Source organism: Erinaceus europaeus, chromosome 16, assembly GCF_950295315.1.
Source record: "Erinaceus europaeus chromosome 16, mEriEur2.1, whole genome shotgun sequence".
In the NCBI taxonomy this organism is placed as follows: Eukaryota; Metazoa; Chordata; class Mammalia; order Eulipotyphla; family Erinaceidae; genus Erinaceus; species Erinaceus europaeus.
This window is the reverse complement of record NC_080177.1, coordinates 26171224-26195703: the sequence shown is the minus strand read 5'-3', so window position 1 is coordinate 26195703 and position 24480 is coordinate 26171224. Positions and strand designations below refer to the sequence as shown.

The window sequence follows — 24480 nt, the reverse complement described above, 5'->3', positions numbered from 1 at the left end:
CTCATACGCGCGAACATCTCAAGTCAGAGATTTAATGGACTTCCTTTCTTTAGTTGAATTTTAGTTTTAGAGCAGAAATATAAATAGCCATAAGTATGATGAAAAGAACAACTAATTTAAAAATATTTTTATACTGTTCCATGGAACAAAAATGATTTCTAATAACTCATTTAAAGAAGAAATATTTATTTTTTATCTTTTTGGTAGTTCTCCTTTTTTATTTTTTTAAAGATCATCTTTTGTTGGGAAGGTAATGGTTTACAGTAAAGTTGATAGCAAATGGGTACAATTTGTCATCCCTATGATTGGTGTTAGTATAACATTCTCACTTCCAGTTTAAATCATTTTCCCTCCATCATGCAACAGTACCCCAAATTCCTCTTCATTCCTCCTTCACCTTCCTTTCCCGGAGTCCATTGATTTAGTACAATACACCACACTCATCTTTTGAAATTTATTGTAAGTTAAAAAAAATTGAATATATGAACTCAAAATAATTTAAGCAATAAGTCATAAGGATGGATACCACATAATGTTCAGGGTTCAATCAACCAAAATACTAGCTCACAATAATTAATATCTATGCTCCAAATGAAGGGGCAGAACCATATGTAAAGCAGTTACTGAGAGAAATGAGAAGGTATATCAATAGCAAAACAATAATATTAAGAAATTTTAACTCTCAAGAAGAGAAGTCAACCAGGCAGAAAATTAATAAAGAAACGAGAATTAAATGAAGAATTGATAGGTTAAACCTGCTAGACATAGCTCTTCACCTCAAGAAAGCAGAAGATACATTCTTCTCAAATTCACATGAAACATTCTCATGGAAGGATTATATGCTAGGCTGCAGTGACAGTTATCAATAAATTCAGGAGCATTAAAGTGATTCCAAGTGTCTTCTCAGACCACAGTGAAGTTAAACTTATATTCGACAACTAATAGAAAGCTAGAGAAAACCCCAAAGTATAGAAAATTGACTATACATTGCTTACTAATGGGTCAAAGAGGATAGATATTAAAATGTTTTTGGAAATAAATGAAAATGACTTTATTTGAGTTTATTAAAGGCTAGTTTTATTGTTTTGTTGTTGTTTTTGCTTTTTGTTATTTAGAGATTAAGTATTTGGTCTTTTTTTGGGAAGAAGCAACATTTACTCACCAATTGATAAAAATCTAAACAACTTTTTTCCTTTAAGACTATAAATAGGTCTTCATCATAAGAAGCTAGCATTGATAGAAATAATTTAACCTTATTTTATATTAAATATTTTTATAACAAGAGGCATTGAAAATTGTTGACATATGTTCAAATAGGAATAATAAGAAAAAGAAACTATCTTATCCTTAATTATTTGTTTTAGTATTTTCAATTTGTCTCCATAATAAAATTTTTTCTTAATATGTTCATGTTAAATATGTGCTTCTTATATTAAATTTTACTTGCACCATAAGAAAGATTTGTTGAAAGAAAATTCTTCTACATATGAAAGAAGTGAAATTCATACTTGCCTACCTCAAACAGTTGATTAAATTTCACAGCACGCCCTTTAGGGCTTTTTAAGTTCTTGACCAGACTGTGTAAAGAATTACTGGGTGTAGGCACCATCAGTATATAAAGAGGAGTTTCATTTTAAAAAAAGAAATGTGTATATAGTTTAAGGATGTAAAGAATGAGATCCTAGTCACTTCCAATAGGAGTCAGAAAGTGGGTTTTCTCTAGCAAAGAGAAATGGCCTGAGATCACATGATAGTTTTTCTTAGTTCTCAGTACTCCCCCTCTGTTGTTTGATTGCTCAGTTCATATTTGTGTGGTCTGGATTAGTCCTTAGTGATTTGCTAGTCCAGCTCAGGAAAAGGGGAATAGACAGTCCTATCTATGTGGGGAATAGACAGTCCTATCTATCAGCTAACTTGAGTTTCTAGGTGATGAGTCCTGGATTCCTAGGTGATCTTATATCACCTGAGTGCTTACCATCTCAACTTGCCTCTTCATTGACAACTAAGGGTTCCATCCCTCAGGTACTAGTGCATTACTAGTTATTGGAAAAGTCATGACATACTTTTGCATAGAACTACATGGAAAAATACATCATGACTTTTCCTACATCTCAATATGTGGTCTCTAACATGTGTTGCCTCTGTGACTGCCTGCTATGTGCCAGTAGTACCACCCGACTAATAAAAATGTGTCCAGACATTGCCAGATGTCTCCTGGGAGCAAAATTGCTGCCAGATGAGACACACCATAGTTGTTTTTAACAGATTTCAACAGAGCATGAGTATGTAGATAAAGCAATTAAAATTATAATCTTGTTGAAAGTGTCTTTGGTTCCTTTATAGTGTTTTATTGAATTTCCAGGGTATTACAAATTCATGCTGCTGGCTTCTAAAGAAAGCTATAGGGATAAGCTCCTTCAGTGCTCTCCAAATTTATAACTTCAGAGCTTATACTGTTTAAGGTAAATTGTCAGAATGTTGAATTAGCTTTGGCAGGAAGCCTGGCTGAACCGCCTACTAGGGGAAAGTGAAAACAGGAATAGAGGAAAAAAAAAAGAGTATGAATAAGTTATTGGCATAGTTGTTCAATTCTCTCTATGCAAAAATACTCAATATTATTTATTCCACAGTCTTACATAAAGTGCCTTTTGTGTGCATATAATAATGATAAACACTGAGTAAAATATCTTTTTTAAAAGGTAAGAACTACTGCTTTCTAAGTAATTTATAAAGCACTGTGAAAATATATACCATAAACAATAACAAATACAAGACAGTGTATGTGAATAGGAGGACAAATTCATATTTTAAGTCTATAGAAAAAGGAGAACATTTTGTTCTAGAGTGATCCAACCAGTATTCATGTATTGTATCTTTATTTTATTATTCGTTTTTTAAAAATCAAACTATAGGGGCCAGGTGGTGGCACACTTGGTTAAGCACACACACTAAAAGTCAAACTATTTCTCATATGATTATAATTCTCATTAAAATTCTTACCATAGTCATAAATTACTTCATGGACATGAAATTGGAATATTATACAATTTTCTGATCAGAAATATGGAGTAATAAGTAACTGTGATTCTACTAACCTCTAACTTGTAAGTGGAGGGGCAAGTTTCCTCCTATGTTTCTCATTAATAAATAAATAAATAAATAAATAAATAAATAAATAAAACCTTAAAAAAAAAAAAAAAAAGAACTTAGTATCCCTGTGAAAAATGTTCTGGTTGCCTCGTAGCCCTTGGGCCAAATATTCTCCACTTTTGTCTTAGAAGTTTTCACTTTATCACTATTGTATACGATGGTAGCTATGGATTATCATATATAAACTTTCCTACTTTGAGGTATGCTTTTATTCCCATTTTACTGAGAGTATTTGTTTGATAACCATAAGTGGATAGTATAACTTGTTAAGAGCTTTTTCTACTTTATATTGATATGATCAGATTTGGGTGTGTATTTTTTAATTTATACCAATAGCTCACTCATTGGCTCCTTCATTTGATAGGAAAAATTACTAAATGTCTCTGTGTCTTAGTTTCCTCATATTTATAATAGACACAGCTGTAACAATTAGGTTGTTATATGATCTAAGTGACAAGTGGCAACTGATGCATATACTTTAGCTACTTTTAAAAAACCCTTTTCAAACAGGTGAGTCAATGTGTATCGACATGACTGCTACAAGGTAAAAAAAAAAAAATCATGTTTTAGGGATTAAATTTGTTACCCTCAGAGTGTCATCTCTTTTCCTTAGTGTACACACTTTTGTTTATTTGTTTAAAAATCTATCTAACATTAGGTAAAGTCAATACTAGATCATCAGTTATGAAAAATATATCAAAATAATGAAAGAATTTAATAGGAGAGATACCTGTTTAAAAACTTTATGCTCAATTTTTCTGTAAACCTATAACTTCTCTGAAAATTCATGTTTATTAATAAAATAAATTAAAAAAAAAACACTATGATTTGGTTCTTAATAAAGCTTAAACACCATAGAGTTTAGAATGAATTCAGTTTCAGCATCTTTAACACTATCAATATGAGGATTTTTGTTCTGATTTGAAATCAAAATTAATATTTCTACTTTTTTGTAGTTATTCATTATCAACCTCTACCTAGGATTTGGAAAATGTAAGCATAAAATGTTTATTTTTTTTCTCCTTAGTTTTGGAGTGGGCAATGGACAATTATTGTTGGCACTCATGCAAATGGCAGTATTAGTCCATATTTTTTAAATATACTAGTTCTTGTTTTGAGAATATTTTCTTCTCCTAATTTCAGGTTGGGTGGGACTATATCAGCATACAAGATAGTACCAGATGAAATTGAAGAAATCAAGGTATAGTATGATATTTTTCACCTCTACAAAGACTTAGTTTCTTGTTAGGAAGGTGGAAGAGTAATCGTTTTATTTTTTTTTTAAATGTTGAACCTTTCATTATGTTAGAATATCAGTTATTTTCCAATGATGCTGTTTGAAATAAACAATATTTATACATATATGCTTAGATAGATAGATAGCTAGATAGACACATCACATTTCTTCAGTCACTATCAAGAGAACCAAAAAGTAAATACTGTGGGATTCATTGAGTATCTACCTAAAAAACCAATCTATATTTAATAGTTAGTGTGCATAGTAGATTACTTTCCTGTTTTTAAAATTTCTTTTCCCTATATATGTTTACCTAGAAAAACAACTATTAGTTTTCTACTAAATATTTTCCACATCTTTGGAAACAGTTTGTCAATTCATTGTAAATATTGAATATAACAAATAGAAATTTTACCTTAGTCTTTGAAAAACGTGTCACTTTTTATTTCTTCTTATTTTAACATTTTGCTAAATCCATTGTTATAATAGTCTTATGTCATAATGTTTACCATGTCCTAATGTAATTTACACTTCAATGAGAGCTGAATTTTGTATCTTTCATAAATAAATGTTAAAAACTGGATAGAAATAGTCTAAGATGAATAATATTGAATTAAACTATTAACAATAGTATGTAAAAACACCAAAAATAATTAATCTTGATATGACCAAACTTTTCAAAAGTAATTTTTATAAATTAAAATCTTAGCAAATTCTTCTTCTAGCGTTTGCCATTCTTCCGTAGCCAGTCAACAGGTCAGGTTGAAAGCTGTCAGGAGCTGCTTGTTGCTGGCTTTGAAAGTGACTGGGATCCATGTGGATTCAGTCAGCTAGGAAGGATCGTCAGTTTCCCCAATAAATGGGTACTCACGGGATGCACCACGAGAAGGTCGATCCAATGCATCCCAAATGCATCCCATCTTAGCAAATGATTCTTTATTACAGTTATATTAAGTCAGCCAAATTCATTGATAGCTATGGTTAGACTATTATTTTCAGTGTGTCAAGTGTTCTGTGTGACCATCATTAGAAATTAAAGCCATAACTATTTTTTAGTGTAAAAAAGAAAAGAAAAACCAGTGTATGCTTAAGCTTCTCTTTACTATTTAATCCAAATTTGCAAAAGAGTTTGTTTAGTTTTTGTTTTTTTTAATTTTTTTATTTATAAAATGGAAATACTGACAAGAGGGGTACATTTCCACACAGTTCCTACCACCAGACCTCCATATCAATCCCCTCCCCTGATAGCTTTCCTTTTCTTTATCCTTCTGGGAGTATTGACCCAGGATCATTTATGGGATACAGAAGGTCTTGGAAGGTCTGGCTTCTGTAATTGCTTCCCTGCTGAACATGGGCATTGGCAGGTTGATCCATACTCCCAGCCTGTCTCTCTCTTTCCCTAGTGGGGCAGAGCTCTGGGTAAGCAGGACTCCAGGACACATTGGTGGGGTCATCTGTCTAGGGAAGTCAGGTTGGCATCATGGTAGCATCTGGAACCTGGTGACTGAAAAAGAGTTAAGATATAAAGCAAAACAAATTGTTGACTAATCATGAACCTAAAGGCAAGAATATTGCAGATGAAGATTTGGTGTCTTCATTTTGGAAAAAGCTAGTAGTTCTATTTTAGGTATATTCCAAGGGGGCCATGACATTAATAGTTTTTGCCTGAGCCTGACCTCTTATATACAGGTGCACCCAAGGTATTATCTGGGGAGATAGTGTCATAGTTGGAAAAAGAACTAGAAAGCTGGATCAGGGGAGAGAGTAGTTCCCAAATATGGGAAAGTATATAAATATTGTAAACTGTAAACCCCATCAATTTGATCTGGGGCCCATAGTCAGCACAGGAGCCTATGTAACCTCTGCATCCCTGTAGGTCTGAGCTGGCATTCTGTGGTCATGGCTGGGAACATTCCAGGCTGCACTAATTTCAGGACCCATCTTTCTCCCATGGTAGAGTATGTTGCTCACCCTCCATTCGGAGAATGGAACATTCCCTACCATTGTTGTTCAACATTGAGGGCAAGGTCCTATAGAGGCCCACAAAGGGGTCCATTATGTTGTTTCTGATGGAGATGACCAAACCAGTGATAATGGAGACAGGGATCTGTTAAGAGATCTAGCCCCATGATGTCTGTGTGGGAATCCCAGGTCTCCTTGACTAGGGCCCTGGGTGATGGGGTGGCCTGGTAGTTTGAAATAGCTTTGGATAGTATGCTGCACTGCTGTGTGCACAACCTAGCTTCATGCTTGGTCCCCACTGCAGTAAAGGATGCTTTCTTGATGTGGCCTTTCTCTTCTTCCTCATTCTATCTCTCATCATACCCAACCCCATCTTTATTAAAAAAAAAAAAAAAAAGAAAGAAAAATCAAAAACTATTTCACCAATATTACTCAGCACCTTTAGTTATTTTTAGTTGAAATTAGATGGGAGGAAATGTAAAAACATTTTCTGGATATTATGTGTATCTTATTTTATTCTTACTAGAGCACTGCTTTATGGTGGTTTATGGTGGTATAGGAGATTGAACCTGAGGCTTTGGGACCTCAGGTACAAATGCCTTTTTGCATAACCACTATGCTATCTCCCCCACCTTGTTCATTTTAGCTTAGTGATTTAAAATCATCTAAAGAGTACAAATGGCTTAAATTTGCATTATATAATATACCAGGTATAGGTAGTATACTTGTGTATTCTGCTATTTGTAAAGTAAATTATGAAAGTAATTATGTAAAGTGGCAAGTTAAAGTCCAACTACATCAGTAGTGTTGTGTGAATGTGTTCAGCATACATTAAAATATCTCTGGGCTCACAGAATAGCTGACCTGGATAGAGTGCTTGCTTTGTTTGCTATGTTTTTGACCGAAGTTAGAACTTGTCCTCCACAGCCAGCATCAGAGGAAGCTTCAGTGCTATGGTGTCTTTCCCCATTTCTGTCTGTCTTTCTCTTTAAGGACCCAAATCTTTACTTTATATACACTGCCAAGTGAAAGTTTATGTTAATAGCAACAGTAATGGAAGCTCATTTTAATCAAACAGGTTCTGCAGCTTATTTGTATTTTAATCATTTGTATTTTCTTTAAAATGCAAGTAATAAAAGCCTGTAATGTTTTCTAATATATATCCCAACCTATGTTGGATTAGAACATTTACTTTTATGAACATTAAATATATTTACCAAATACTTAGTATAGTACCTGATATATCATAAGCACACAGTAAATAATAGCTATGTGATGTGGTCTAAGGAGAATTGAGAAGTGAGATATTCTGTTTAGACAGTTTCACGATAGATTGAGATAATCCGTGCAATAAAGAGTTCAAAAGAAAAAGTGTATTTGGAGGAGGATAGTGAGTTTGAAGTCTTTGGGGCATATACAAAAGACACTATAATCTCAATTTATCCACTTCCCCAGCCAAATAGTTCACTGGTTTTTTTTTATCTCTTCTGTTTTCTGATAATAGTTATTTGAGAACTTCTTTTTGTATATTAATAAGTGTTCAAAGAATGAGAAAAATATATTTCACATAAAGAAATAGGAAATTGTTTCAGTTTTCTTTATTTCTAATAATTTAGTACCCCTCTTTTCAAAACCAGAACTTAGCATTACTATAAGATAATGTGGATAGGAAATTTTCCATTCAACATCAGAACATTCTGATCTAGTAAAGAGAACAGTTTTTGGCTCTCCTTGAAAAGAGAACTTAAGCCTACCTGTCTTTCTGCTATTTTTTGCTCCCTATAGATAGGTGAATGTTCTATTGTTTCTCTTGCTAATTATTACATAATATCTTTACATGGATATCTTGACTAAAATTCCATCAGAATACTATGCTTTCTTTAGCCTTACCAAAATGAGTTTCCTCTGCTTTTCTTTACTAATAGGCATATAAATGATAATATCTTGAAGATATTTTACCATTTATATGCTAATGGAAAACTAAACATAGTCATGTGGCACTAAATGTCAAGTGTATCAAACTATTTCTAGATGACTTTTTAAAGTAGATTTTGAACTAAAATTAAATTAGTTATGTAATGTATTTATCCATTCCCAATTATTTATCTGGAATAAAGGGTTCAAATGAAAAGTCACCATTATGAGCACGAAGGATAACTCAATAGGGTTCATAGATTACCGTCTGTCTATCATCTATGTATTTATCTGTCATCCATCTGTCTATCCATTTATTCATCTATCTCTCCCCACTTTACTCTCCCCCCCACATCTCTCTATTTGAATAAGACCATCAACATGATAGCAGTGAAACTACACATGCACATGGCCAAATGTCACACAAAAATCAGTTAACATTACTATATGAGAAACATTTTGTCGAAAGTGTATCATTTACTTTTGATAGATGGTGATATAACTGACAGAAACTCGTCTTGTTGGGAGTCGGGCTGTAGCGCAGCGGGTTAAGCGCAGGTGGCACAAAGCGCAGGGAGCAATTTAAGGATCGAGGTTTGAGCCCTGGCTCCCCACCTGCAGGGGGTTGCCTCACAAGTGGTGAAGCAGGTCTGCAGGTGTCTATCTTTCTCTCCCCCTCCCTGTCTTCCCCCCTCCTCTCTTCATTTCTCTCTGTCCTGTCCAACAACTACAATAGTAAAACAACAAAGGCAACAAAAGTGAATAAATAAATAAAATATTAAAAAAAAGAAAAGAAAAAAAAGAAATTCTTCTTGTTTTCTACCTTCAATGTGAAAATGAATTTCCACATCAAATTTGGTATATACAGAAGGGATGAATAAATAATTGATTTGATGAGATGACCTGATTCCGTAATAGTTTTATAGTTTATGTATATGTGGTTATCCACATGCATATATACATATGCTCTTATATTTTGAGTCATTATTTGTACCCATATTTTAGTAGGTGCTTTTCAGACTCTCATCTAGTTTAATCTTCCTAACTATGGTCTAGTTTAAAGATTTTCAGTATTTACTTATAGACAATATAAGTTGACTAGAATAGTAATCAATACCTAGGTCTATCTTTGTTTCTCCATCCATGAAAGTGAGATATTTTCTTTTACTCAAGTTATCTGAAATTTAATCATTGAATCAATATCTGTTTAATTATATTTATTAAAATAGAATTTTAATAAAATTAAAAGCTACTGTAATATTCAACTATTATATATACTACTGGAATAGCTATTTTAAACAGTATAAATGATTAAAGTTCTATTAAATGTTGATCTTAACTAATGCAATATAAAACTATATGATGATGTAATTGAGGAGCTAGCATAATAGTTTTGCAAAAGACTTTCATGACCAAGGCTTTAAATCTCATTTACTTATAGAAAAAAAAATTTAATGATCAAATCTAACTGATTCACCTTAAGTACTGATAGAGTACTTACCACATAGTAAGTGTTGAACACTTCTGATCTTACTAAGAATTATCCATGTTATAGTTATATTGCAAAAGTATGTAGTTTTTCCACAACCTTAATCACCTTAGACGACCCGAGTAGCATAAGGTTTCATGGTAATCTTTTATCTTTGTGAGAGCAAAATTGAAATGTCATTCTTAAAGGGGTGATAAACTACAAAACAGAATACTCAAGTGATTTATAAAGTAAATGGATTTAAGAGATATATCTTTTGGCCTTTTTATCCCATTTTCCCCAAGGCCATCCCATAGCTTAAAACTCAAACCTTATACATATTTATACTCTTCACTCATCTTACTATAATAAAAGGCTTCAATAATGGTAATGATTCCACTGATGTATAACTTGCTCTAAAATTAAATCTCTGGAGAAGACTTTGGAATTAAATTTTTAAAATCATGTAATAATAAATCAGTGACATTATTTCAAATTGACTCTATTAGGAATTAGTCCTGAGGTATCTGTTTATTATAAGAAATGCAATTTGGGGTTTTCCCCAATCAGGCAAGTATATGCTATCTAGGAAAAAGGATGACTAAAATGCAAAAAACAAAAAGGGGGGCAAGGTAGTGTTGCACCTGGCTAAGTGCACACATTACAGTGCATAAGGACCCAGGTTCAAGCCCCTGGCCCCCACTTGCAGGGAGAAAGCTTCACAAGTGGTGAACCAGGGCTGCAGGTGTCTCTCTGTCTCCTTCCCTCTATAGTTCCCCTCCCCCTCTCAATTTCTCTCTGTCTCTATCTAGTAATAAATAAATAAATATAAAAAATAGGAAATTTAATAAAAGGAAACGAAAGGAAAGCCATTATCAAAATTTCTCTTAAAATACTGGGATTAACTATGTATTTTAAAATAAGAAAAAGGACATATACACCTAAAATTTAAACGGAATTCAACATTAGATAGTTTCTCTATTCCAGTCAAAACTAACATAGCAATAGAATCATAAAAGAAAAAATGGCAATAGCAAGCTTTCATAAGAAGTGCCTTAAATGTAAATGAGCTGAGCACACTAATCGGAAAGCACAGAGTGACTAGATGTATTAAAACTAGGGTGAAAGAGGATGACAGTTTGGTGGAGCGTGGAGTATACTAACACCTATCTTAGGGACATGTGGAACTATAGCCCTGAGATAGCAATTAATCCTATAAATCAGTATTTTTTCAATAAAGGGATTCATTAAAAAGCAGATCCAGAGAGATAGCTCAGTGGGTCAGGTGCATGTGACCCATGTTCAAGCCCCAACAGTGTTAGAAACTCTGGTATTGTAATGTCTCTTTTCTCTGAATGAATCATCCCAAGAGTGTTGAGATCATGTATGTCTGAGACTCAAATTTGAAAAAAAAAATTAAATGCTGCATATATGAGACTCACTTAAACTATAAAGACAAATGTAGACCTAAAATGAAGGAATAGAACACTGTACTCCTTTCAAAAAGCCACATCAGCCACCAAAAAAAAAAAAAAAAGAATATTATATAATGATAAAAGACTCAAACCAACAGGAAATTATAACAACTATTGTTATATATATGTATCCAACATAGGAGTATCAAACTAATGCAAGTATTGGGCAGGGGTAGATAGCATAACGGTTATGCAAAGAGACTCATACTGGAGGCTCCAAAGCCCCAGGTTCTATACCCTGCACCACTATAAGCCAGAGCTAAGCAGTGCTCTGGTAAAAACAAAACAAAAAAAAACAAAAATGGAAAGTATTAACATACTTAAAGGTGACATGAACAGTAATAATAGTTGGACATTTTAAAAACTATTTATAGCAGTGATAAGATGGTCGTCTAGATGGAAAAATCAATAAAGAAATCAATAAAGAAACAATTATTGAAAAAATGAGGTAAGGTGAACTTAATAATCGCAAAACTTTCCATCATAAAGCAAAAAGAATGAACATTTTTGTCAGGTTTTCATAGAACATTCTCAAGGATAAAGCATATGTTGGGACAAAAAACTGGTATCCACCACCAAAGTTCTATGACACCTTCCCCCTACCCCCTTAATCACTTAATCTCTCAGAGTCTGAGAGACAGTTTGATTTTTTTTTGCAAGTTTATATACTTTAACTTTAGTCATTTATTTATTCGGCTAATTTATTTAAACACTATTTCAGAGTAAACAAGATACCATAGAATAAGTAGGAACTTTAATTTTTTTTCCAGATTTTTTTTTATTGCTAGCCACTGAACATAAAATAATCATTGTCTCATGCTAATTAAACAGGGTTAGAAAATAGTACGCAATGATGGTCTATAGAGAGCCATGTTGTTGTTATTTATTATTTTTACTAGAGCACTGCTCAGCCCTGGCATATGGTGGTTCAGGGGATTGAACCTGGAACTTTGGAGCCTCAGGCATGAGAGTCTCTTTGCATAACCATTATGCTATATATCCCTGCCCATGAGTCATGCTGTTGTTGTTGTTATTATTATTATTACTATTATTTTGCCTCCAGGTTTATTGCTAGGGCTCGATGCCTGCACTTCAAATCCATACTCTTGATGGACATTTTTCCCATTTTTTTATTGAACAGGACAGAGAAAAATTGGGGGGGGGAGAGAGAAAGACACCTGCAGACCTACTTCACTGCTTGCATGAAGTGACCCCCCTGCATGTGGGAAGCCAGGAGCTTGAACTAGGATCCTTGTGCAAGTCTTTGTGCGTAGTATTATGTGCATTTAAGCTGGTTTGCCACCACCCAGCTCCCAAGTCATGTTATTAAAGTAAAAACTTAAATGACATTTTACTAAATTTGGGGAATTTGTTTTCCAAACAAATAAGTCAATAATTGAGTAAATCAATGGAAATAATTAAATAGCTACAATATTTATAATACCATATTTTAATTGCAGGATATTACTTCATTAATTATAATGTACTTCATAATTCTATGAACTTCTAAAGGTTGAAATATGTCAAACATCTTTTCTGATTACAGTGGTATGAAACTAATAATCAATTATAAAAGGAGAGGAAGACCATAGATATGTGGGTAATACATAGCTATTGAGTCAATAGTAAATAAAAATGCTTTAACACAAATTATAGTAAAGACTCACTAGAATCTATGAAATACATCAAAAGGAGTATTAAGTGGGAAACTCACAGCATATAGCTTTACCTCAAGAAACATGAAAAAATCACAAATTAAAAGTAAAAAAAAAAAAAGTAAGATCTGACTAGGGAGGCAGCATAATAGCTATATAAGTCTTCTGTGCCTGAGGCTCTGAAGTTCCAGGTTTAATTCCCAACACCACCACCATAAGCCAGAGCTATGCAGTGCTCTGGTAAAATAAATAAGTAAATAAATAAATAAGTAAAAATAAAAGGAAAGAAAAATTAAACTGTTAATAGGAGGAAGGAGTGATTAAAATTAGAGCAAAACTCAACTAAATAGAGATGAAAAGGTCAATGTCAAAGATTAGTGAAACAAAAAGCTGATTCTCTTATTTCTGTTTATTACCATCATCATTACTGTTATTGGTGGAGACTCACTAAGGCTCCTTTTCTATGCAGATAGAAAGATAGCAAATGGGAGTAACTCTATAGCACTAAGCTGCCTTCAGTGCCCAAGCAAGAGCAGGAAAGAAAGAAAGAAAGAAAGAAAGAAAGAAAGAAAGAAAGAAAGAAAGAAAGGAGGGAGGGAGGGAGGGAGGGAGGGAGGGAGGGAGGGAGGGAGGGAGGGAGGGAAGGAAGGAAGGAAGGAAGGAAGGAAGGAAGGAAGGAAGGAAGGAAGGAAGAAAGAAAGAAAGAAAGAAAGAAAGAAAGAAAGAAAGAAAGAAAGAAAGAAAGAAAGAAAGAAAGAAAGAAAGGGAGAGAGTCGGGCTGTAGCGCAGCGGGTTAAGCACAAGTGGCGCAAAGCACAAGGACCGGCATAAGGATCCCGGTTCGAACCCCGGCTCCCCACCTGCAGGGGAGTCGCTTCACAGGCGGTGAAGCAGGTCTGCAGGTGTCTATCTTTCTCTCCTCCTCTCTGTCTTCCCCTCCTCTCTCCGTTTCTCTCTGTCCTATCCAACAACGACAACAACAATAATAACTACAACAATAAAACAACAAGGGCAACAAAAAGGGAATAAATAAATAAAATAAATATTTAAAAAGAGAGAGAGGGAGGAAGGAAGGAAGGGAGAGAGAGAGAGAGAAAGAGAGAGAGAGAAAGGAAGGAAGGAAAGAAGGAAGAGATGAAAGAAGAAAGAAAATAGACAAACCTTTTGTCAGCCTCAGAAAGAAGAGCAAACATAAATTAGAAATCAAAGAATAGGGGGGCTGGGTGGTAGCGCAACAGGTTAAACGCACATGGCTCAAAGTGCAAGCACTGGTGTAAGGATCCTGGTTCAAGCCCCTGGTTCCCCACCTGCAGGGGGGGGCACTTCATGAGGAGTGAAGCAGGTCTGCAGGTGTCTTTCTCTCTCTCTCCCTATCTCTATCTTCCCCTCCTCTTTTCATTTCTCTCTTACCCAACTACAGCAATAACAACAATAATAGTAATAACAACAACGATAAACAAGGGCAACAAAAGGGAAAAAAATGAAAAGAAAAAGAAAAAGAAATCAGAGTAGTTACAGTAGCAACAACACACTAACAAAGGATAAAGGATCACAAGAGAAAAATACAATTACCTATATGGCAGTTTGGGGCACTCTAGACTAGACAAATTCTCCAGAAGAGTGTTAAATCAAGACTGAATTGAAAATAAGCATACACCAATCACAGACAAGGAAATGGAAACAGTAATCATAAGCTTCCCAAAATCTGTAAGCCCAGCACCAGATGACTTCCCTAGTGAATTCAACAAGATCTTTAAAGATTGGTGGTCTGGGAGTGGCTCACCTGGTATAGTACACATGCACCAAGACCTGAATTCAAGCCCCCAGCTGCCACAGGGGAGCCTAGTAGGGGCTAACCTCCACAAGTGTGAGAACAGTACTGTGGTGCCCCCACCCCACCCCTTTTCTCTGTTTCATCCTTGGCAAAAAAAAAAAAAAAAAAAAAAAAACGGCAGCAGCAAGTGGTGGAGTCATGCAAACACTGAGCCTCAATGATAGCCATGGTGGACAAAAGAGAGAGAGAGAGAGAATATGAAGGGGTCAAAGAGGTAAGTCATTGGATAGGATGTGTGCCTTGGCAATTTCACAACCCAGCTTTTTTTTAAGGCTTCCTGCCTCAAGGCAGAATGCTTTATTTTTTAAAACTTTTTCCGCCTCTTATTGTCCTTGTTTTATTATTATTATTTATTTATAAAAAGGAAACACTGACAAAACCATAGGATAAGAGGGGTACTACTCCACACAGTTCCCAACGTCAGAACTTCATATCCCATCCCCTCCCCTGATAGCTTTCCTATTCTTTAACCCACTGGGAGTATGGACCCAAGGTCACTGTGGGATACAGAAGGTGGAACGTCCAGCTTCTGTAATTGCTTCCCCGATGAACATAGGCATTGACAGCTTAATTCATATTCTCAGTCTGCCTCTCTCTTTCCCTAGTGGGGTGGGGTTCTGGGGAATCAGAGCTCCAGGACATATTGGTGGGGCCGTCTGTCCAGGAAAGTCTGGTTGGCATTATGCTAGCATCTGGAACCTGGTATCTAAAAAGAGAATTAACATACAAAGCCAAACAAATTGTTGACTAATCATGAACCTAAAGGCTGGAATAGTGCAGATGAAGAGTTGGGGGGGGGTCCTCCACTTTATAGATAGCTAGTAGGCATATTTTAGTTATATTCCAAAGGGCCTGTGGCTATACTAGTTGTTTTTTTTTCTTTTCCCTGAGCTTGAAATCTGATATGCAGGTGGATCCTAGTTATTGTCTGGGGAAATGATGTCATGGCTGCAAAAAAGACCAGAAAGCTGTATCTGGGAAGAAAGTAGCTCCCAAATATGGGAAATATCATTTAAATATAAATATCATTGACTGTAAACCCTAACAATTTGATCTGATCTAGGGCCCATATTCAGCTTAGGAGCCTATGTGACCTCTGCATCCCTGTAGATCCAAGCTCACATTCTGTGGTCATGAGTAGGAACATTCCAAGCTGCCCCAATATCAGGACCCATTTTCCTCAGGTGTATCATGGACTGTGTTGTTAAGCCTCTTTTCAGAGAATGGAACATTCTCTACCATTGTTGATCCAAGTTGAGGGCAAGGTCCTATGGGGTTCCACAAAGGGGTCTGTTTTGTTGTTCCTGATAGAGATGACCGGTGACAACGGAGAGGGATTTATTCGAGGTCTAGGCCCGTCATGTCTGTTTGGGAATCTCAGGACTCCCTGACTAGGGCCCCAGCTTATGGGGTGGCCTGATAGTGACTGAAGAGTAATCATTAAAGTATGCCAGTCTCTTGCCCTTAATCAGCTTGCCCTTGTTGTTTTATTGTTGTTGTAGTTATTATTGTTATTGTTATTGATGTCATCATTGTTGGATAGGATAGAGAGAAATGGAGACAGGAGGGGAAGACAGATTGGGGAAAGAAAGATATACACCTGCAGACCTGCTTCACCACCTTGAAGCGACTCCCCTGCACGTGGGGAGCCGGGGGCTCGAACTGGGATCCTTGCACTAGTCTTTGTGCTTCGTGCAACATGCACTTAACCCACTGTGATACTGCCCGTCTCCCTATTTATTTTTTAATTGATTTAATAATGATCGACAAGACCATAGGATAAGAAGGGTACAATTTCACACAATTCCCACCCCTCCATTGGAAGCTTTCCTATTCTTTATCCCTCTGGGAGTATGGACCCAGGACCACTATGGGGTGCAGAAGGTAGAAGGTATGGCTTCTGTAATTGCTTCTCCAGTGAACATGGGTGTTGGAAGTTCGATCCAAATAATAAGCCTGTTTCTATCTTTCCCTAGTAGGGCAGGGCTCTGGGGAAGTGAGGTTCCAGGGTACTTTGGTGTGGTAATTTGTTCAGGGAAATCAGGTTGACATCATGGTAGTATCTACAACTTGGTTACAGCCCAGTTTTAAGCACTAACACCATGTGAAAAGTACTATGTCACCACAGGCAACTCTGGTACTGTAATTTTACTCCTCCTCCTTCTCTTCTTCCTCCTCTTCTCCCTCCTCCTCCTCCTTTTCCTATTCCTCCTCCTTCTCTCTCCTTTTCCTTGTCCTTCTCTGCTTTCCCCTTCCCCTTCTCCTCCTTCTCCATCTTCTTTTTCTCTCTTCCCACTCCCCTACCTACTCACCCACTCTCACCCAGAGTGATCACCTCTCAATCTTGCATGTGCAAGGCTCCAAAGCCACATAAATGAATGGAGAATTTATACCTATCATTCTGCAACTTCCCAAAATTTGCTAAGGAAGGAAAAGTTCCAGATGTGTTTTGTAAAGTCAGGATTGTCATGATCCCATAATCATCCAAGGATATCACACACACACACACAAAAAAAAAAAAAAAACCTATAAACCAATGTCATTGTTGAACATAGATTAAAAAATCCTCAACAAAACACTACCAAAGGGACTTCATCAACACATAAAAGAGTCCTATGTCACAATAAAGTGAAATTTATCCCAGGGATGAAGGGATAGTTGAATATATGCAAACCAGTAGCCCCTATAAACCACACCAGCAAAAGAAACAATAGTCATATAATGACCTCAGTAGAAATGACTTTAGAAGCCAGAGAGGTAGTTCACTGGGTAGCTATGTGTACAGTCTGGGTTTAAACCTCAGCCCCACATGGAAAAGCCACAGCACTTAGGGAAGCTCTAGTGCTGTGGCAGCTCTCCCACTCTCCCTCTCATCTCTCTATCTGGATGGAAAAAGTCATCCTGAGAGTAGTGAATTTATTCTTAGAATTATTTGTTCAAGTCCCATCCTAGATGAGGTAAAGTGGCTGATTTCATCATTTCTTATAGCTGAGTAGTATTCTACTGTGTTTATATAACACAGCTTTTTTAAGCCAATTATCTACCACTTGCTATCTGGCTTGATTCTATGTTTGGGCTATTACAAATAGTGCCACTGTGATCATAGGTGTGCATAGGTCTTTTTTGGATAGGTGTTACTGCTTTCTTTGGATAAATCTATAGGAGAGGAATTACTAGGGCTGGTCTGTTTCTTATGTACTGAGGTATCTTCAGATTGTTTTCTACTTACAGGTGGAAGTTAGAAGTAAAGACAAAAAACAGAGTGAAACCTGGATTAATGGTCTGTTGCAGCAAGGCCAAGATTGAGAAGGCAGGAATAGGGGAGTTATGTAGGTATTGAGGACCCAGTACATGATGGCAGAAGACCTAACTTGGTAGTGGGAATGGTGTGCAAACACCTAATATAGAAAGATTAGTGGAGTCAGGTGGTAGCACAGTGGGTTAAGCGCACATGGCGCAAAGCACAAGGACTGGAGCAAGGATCCTGGTTCGAGCTCCCAGCTCCCCACCTGCAGGGGGTCGCTTCATGGGTGGTAAAGCGGGTCTGCAGGTGTAAAAAACAAAAAAGAAAGATTAGTAAATATACTCATTGACAACTGTCTTATAAATCATTCCTACAATAAAACAAGTTTTAAAAGTACTAGAGATAAAGATGAATCTAGTAAACTAACATCATTAATAAAGATAATGGACTAGAAGTGATTATGCTAAGAGGTGAAAGCCCACTACTAGATGTTGTCTTTCTCATGTGAAATATAGATAGCTAGAGCAAATGAACTTGAAAAAAAAAAGTAATCAAAATGCCTAGTAGTCAAACTATCTCTTGTATAAAGGAAATTTTAAGCAATCATTTATTTCCTGTCGTTATTGTTCGGGGCTCCAGCAGGCCAGGCTAGCTTCGCGGCGGTAGACAGAGATAACCAGAGACACAGCTGAGCAGTGAAGCTTTATTCATGAGCGGGCAAATGTGCTCTCCTGTCTTTCTGCTCTGGCTGCAGAGAGAGACCCTTAAACTAATCACCACACAGATCTGTCCTGCATCCCCTCACGCAGCCGCGCCAAGAACTCTGGAACTCTGTAGGGGTTCCATGGGTGGGAAGGGCGCCCGCAAAACTAGCAAGGGCCAAACCAATTCTCCTGGTGTGGGGAGAGCGAGACCAAACCAATGTGAAACATACAACAATTCCCCCTTTTCTTTTTAACTAAATGACCATAGTATCAGGGGTGTGGGGTGAACCTCTTATATCGTACAGGCATTTTCAAAAAAGAAACTGGCACAAACATGGAGGAACATGTAAGTGAGCAACAAGAAACAGTGTGCTGCCAAGGGAAGGCCTGAGGGGGGCATTTTTGCCTCTGTGGACAAAACTTTATCAGCTAAAAAAAACATTTCCTGCCTCTGGGGGTTTATTTTGCCTCTGGGGGGGGCGTTGCTTGCCTTGACGGGCATTTTTTAGCATGGGGGTGGGGAACGGCCTAGAGTCCCAAGGCAGCTGGCTGTAGTCAGTCTTTGAGAAACCCAACAGCATAAAGGGAAGCTGCAAAGTGTCCAAGAGGTGTACCAGTTGAGTCCGATAGAAATGCCAGTCCAAAGCAGATGTCCACCAAAGAATTGCCAGGGGGTGAATTGTCTGTTTCGATGTGGAATGTCAGCCATTGGAATTTCGCTTTTCTGTAGAGAACTTGACAGCTGCAACTTACTATGAAACAAAACTTGTAGCAGGTTAGAAGTTTATCACAATTGATAACTCTATTACAATTATTAGCATAACCATAGCGCAATCTAACGTTTTTAGTTGAGAAGGAATTTGAGGGTTTTACATATCAACAAGCCTATTTAACCTTTTGTTACACCCATTCAAGATGGAGACACACCCTAGGTGTGCGCAGGTTTTTTTTTTTAGACCAACTTAGTTATAAAATATATTGATTTTTAACTAATTTTTACCTTTATGAGAATTACATTGAAAACCTTTTTCATTTAACTTTGCCTGGTAAGAATATAGCCTTAAAGTTATATTTTTAACCTTAAAGTTAATGTTTACCAAACTTTAAACACACACGTAAACATGGTCTTTAATACACAAGGAGAGAAAGCTTTGTTACGAAGACATGTCACTTTAAACACGAATTTAGATCTGTACTGTCTTAGTTGTTGGGGGGGGGTCACCATCTGGAGGTGGCCTCCCGCGCAGCTCCACTTCTAGGAATTGTAGGTTGCGATCTCTGGATGAATCTCTGCGTATTCTAGCTCGTCTGCCTTCAGACCCAAGTTGAGGATCTCGGTCAGGGGGCCCAGTTTCAGCAGGGAACCCGCGGTCTCCAGGTGATCCAGGATCAGTCCAGACTTCATAGCAGGAGGGTGGGCGGGCCAGCCGTGCAGATGGTCCGGGATCTGTCCAGACTTCATAGCAGGAGGGCGGGCGGGCCAGCCGTGCAGAAGGCGCGGGCCGAGGTGCGCAGCCATGAGAGGCTGCAGCTTTGCCTGCCATGTCTGGTGCCCTGTTCTTGGCTGAGCAGCATGGGAGGAGCCTGCACCCAATGCCCCGCACCACGCGGCAGAAAGCCGGCTCATGCAAGCTGGCATTGGGCTCCTGCGGGCTGGCATTGGGCGGAAACCACAGAGTGGTCCAGAGATAAATGTTCCAGAAACAGCAAAACAGTCTCGTGAAGAAAGGGCAGAGGCCTTTGGAGATCTCTTCACAAGCAGAAGAGAAGGCCATAGTGCATAGGTAGCCAAATTGTCTTCACTTATCTGAGAGATGCGCAGGTCAGGTCCACGTGGGCACCATTTGTCGTTAATGTTCGGGGCTGGGCTAGCTTCGCGGCGGTAGACAGAGACGACCAGAGACACACGGCTGGGCAGTGAAGCTTTATTCATGAGCTGGCAAACATGTGCTCTCCTGTCTTTCTGCCCTGGCGGCAGAGAGAGACCCTTAAACTAATCACCACACAGATCTGTCCTGCATCCTCTCACGCTGCCGCGCCAAGAACTCTGGAACTCTGTAGAGGTTCTGGGGGTGGGGAGAAGGGCGCCTGTAAAACTAGCAAGGGCCAAACCAATTCTCCTGGCAGGGGGAGAGTGAGACCAAACCAACGTGAAACATACAACAATTTCCTACACCTTGATTTTAAGGCAGCCATGTGAAACAGTGAAAAATGTAAAACTTCCTAAACAACTTAAAACATGGCAGGAAATACTGACTCAATGACATACTGAATATAACAGAACATATACTGAGGGTCCAGCAGATCTGGTTTGAGTCCTAGTTCTCATTTTGCAAATACATGTACAACTTACTTTGTTAATCTCTCTGGGTCCATTAATGGAAAAATGAATGAGTCTGCTTAATATTAAGCTGGAATATGAAATTTTAGCTTATCTGATTGATATAGCTATTCAATATTGGACTTGTATAATTAACACAAAAACTAGTACTTAATTTTCTTTAACCTGAGTACATGTTTACTGGCTGAGAATAACTTTGGATATGCTATATGAGTACACTATAAGCATTAAGTATACATTTTTTTGTATTATTCCTGTGTCTGTACTTCAAGAATTTGGTGTTTGCGTCTTCATTTTCTAATGCATGTTAAATCAATACCTAGGTGTTTTGAATACCAGAGAAACTGTTCCATAATTGTGTGTCAGAATTAATTATTGAAAGGAATCTGTTTCCTCACTTATATGAAATATTTAAATACTTAAATGTCTTGAGAAACCATGCAATTGCTACCAGTGACAGTATTGTTTTCTTCCAGGAAACCCTCATAGATTGGTGTGATGAAAAGGAACTTAATTTGATATTAACAACTGGAGGAACAGGGTTTGCACCACGAGATGTAACTCCAGAGGTAAGACAGTTTATACTTTCCTAATGTATATAAAGAATAGTAAACTACTTATATTATGTGAATCCTTTTTCTTTACTATTTTATGTTATCTTTATAGTTTTACTAAACACAGCAAGTGACTTGTGGTTATTTTTGTGAAAAAATACTGTGAGATTATTATTTTAAAAATATTTCTTGATTTTTTTATTTGGACTTAAATTAGAAATGCTTTTTAATCTGGGGAGAATATGAACTGGTCCAGAATATAGAACTGTATTTCTCAGTAGTCTGTGATATCGGTTAAATTCCAGGTACATTACCAAATGAATGACAGAAGAACCTTGACTCTAGGTATAGGCATCTTCTCTGATATGCTTTGTTAATGTATTTGGCTTCTTCTCAAAGCACAAAAGTCTATATATTTCAGAATCTTAAGTGTGAATTTAAATGCAGGATTTAATAAGCCTTAAATCAGAGTTATTATCTATACTTCATGCCATAAGAATCATACTCAGTCATAGCACAGAGAGTAATATTAGGGAAAGAGTGAAGAGTAGACATTACTCCGAAATACAGAAGAAAATGTTCTTTTTAAGAAAGTCTTAAACTTCAGATATCAATTCCAATTACATTACTATTTTGCCATTCTTTCCTTCTCCTTTCAAAAACGTTTTTTTTTTTTTTTTTGGCTGAATTTCAAGGTGATACTGTGTCCTGTTATTTTCAAATCAGTGCATTACTGTATCTACTGTCTTAGTAACAGCAGAATACTTCCGCTTTGCACCTAATAAATAATTACTGCCTTTACCTAGTATAATAGTTTTCAAATTTTAGGCTACATAGTAAACCAAGACCTTATTAAAATACAGATTACTAGACCCTGCCCTAGCATTTCTGATTCAATAAAACTGTAATTGGGGGCCCAGGTGGTGACACACCTGGTTGAGCACATGTTACAGTGCTCAAGGATCCAGGTTCAAGCCCCCAGTCCCTACCTGCAGGAGAAAAGTTTTGCATGTGGTGAATCAGGGCTGCAGGTGTCTCTGTCTCTCTCCCTCTCTGTCACTCCCTCCTCTTTCTATTTCTGGCTGTCTCTATCCAATAAATAAATATAGATAATGCAAAAAAATTTTTTTTAAAAACTGTAACTGGTCCTGGAAATTTATATTTCTAGTATGGCTCCTAATCATTCAAATGTTTCTTGCTCACATATCATACTACCAAAGCTTAAGAACCACTGTTCTATGTAGTATATAAAAATATATTTTTAATAATTTAGGAAATATTTTCTCTTTTTAGGAAAACTGTTTTTTTATATTAATTTAAAAATCAAAAATTAATTGAAAGGCCAGATATATGTCTGTTTTTAGGAAAACAGTAATGTAAAACAGTTTTCTTAGTGAGAAAAGATAAGTTAATGAATATTTTATCTTATATAAAAGTCATGGCACAGAATTTTTTATTTTTTATTTTAAACACACAATCCAGCTCAGCTCTGGTGTATGATGGTGCTGGCGACTAAACATGGGAACTCAAAGCCTCAAGCATAAAAGTTGTTTGCATAACAATTAGGGTGTCTCCCAGCACAGAATGTTTTAATATTATTAGACTTAAAAATGAAGTGACTTTCCTTTTTAAGCAAATAGAATAGACTTGAATTGTGAAATAGTTGACTTTGGCTGCTTAGAAAAGAAGCCATATCTACAAAATTACTTAGCTACTGGGTCCTAACAGAAAATGGTCTTTTGGCCAATTCTTACATTTCCTTTAAACTGTAAGATTGATTTTTTTAAATGCAGTTGGAGGACATCCATGTCTTGCAAAGGTGTGTTTTGTTTGTGTGAAAATTCCTTACATGTGTGAGGACAATGGTTTTTGGAGTTTAAATATTGTATTAAGGTTTGAAATAAATGAACTTGAGTTTTTATGTCCCTATTGTGTGTGTAACTGTTTTATATTTGCACAATATTACTTATTTTATATTATAAATATAGAAAAATTACCATACAATATATTCACAATTGGATAACATTTGTAATGTTGGGAAAATAACTGATATCACAAAGTTTTTACACTTGTGGAGCTTCAATTTAGTGCTAAAATTCCAGGTTAAATAAGTTCTGGCTTTACTTTTTCTGTTTTTCTGGCTTTATGTTTTTGTTTTTATGTTTTTGCACTAAGGTTATTTCTGGGTCTTTGTACCTGCATAACCCTACCATTCTGAGACTTTTTTTTTTTAAATAGAGGATAAGATACGGAGAGAATTAGAAAGGGAAGAGAGGGAAAGGGAGAGGCCTGCAGAACTGCTCTACTGCTTGTGAAGCTTTACCCTTGCAGGTGGGGACTTGGGCCTTACACCTGGGTCCTCGTACATGCAATCCGTGTATTAAACCTGGTGAAGCACCACCAGACTTCCTTGACTCTACTGTTTCGTAATGAGGTAATCATAGACTAGTCATTAAACTGCCCTTTCATTAGTGTACTATAAAGATAAGCAAGTTACCTATCTGAGCAACTATGAAGATTCAGTTATAATTATTCATAGTATTTTAGTAATTGTGATATGAGGTTTGATTTAAAAGAATGAAATACTTTCTTACTTGTTACATGACTAAGTGGACACATTTGATAGCTTCTTTTATGTTTAACTGCAAATGGACAAAAAAAATTCTTAGATTTAAATTAAATCTAGTCAATCTTCTTTAAATTTTTGGTGTAGTAAACTTCCTCCATATTTTTTCCATCTTTATCCAATCCAGAGGCCTTGAATTTCTATTTATCCCTACCCTTTTCTGATACCATTTGATACAAATCTGCAGTCCATTTTTTTCTCTTACTAACCTTGTATGTTTCATTATGTCAGAAGTTGGGAAATCCTTTGTTCTTAAATAAAATTTTCTAGTTACAAGAATACAAATAAATAAATAATACAAGATATCATTTATTTA

At 36.4% G+C, this 24480-nt stretch overlaps 1 protein-coding gene across 11 annotated transcripts in view; it reads left to right on the top strand.

Annotated features, from left to right (window-relative positions):
- GPHN (gephyrin) overlaps positions 1-24480 on the top strand; it is a 411021-nt gene that overhangs the window by 104906 nt on the left and 281635 nt on the right. For all 11 annotated transcript variants that reach the window (XM_007525822.2, XM_060174807.1, XM_060174805.1 and 8 more), the window contains exons 3-4: positions 4294-4351; positions 21461-21553. In XM_007525822.2, the coding sequence (XP_007525884.1) occupies positions 4294-4351; positions 21461-21553 (151 nt within the window). The remainder of the gene's footprint in view (positions 1-4293; positions 4352-21460; positions 21554-24480) is intronic.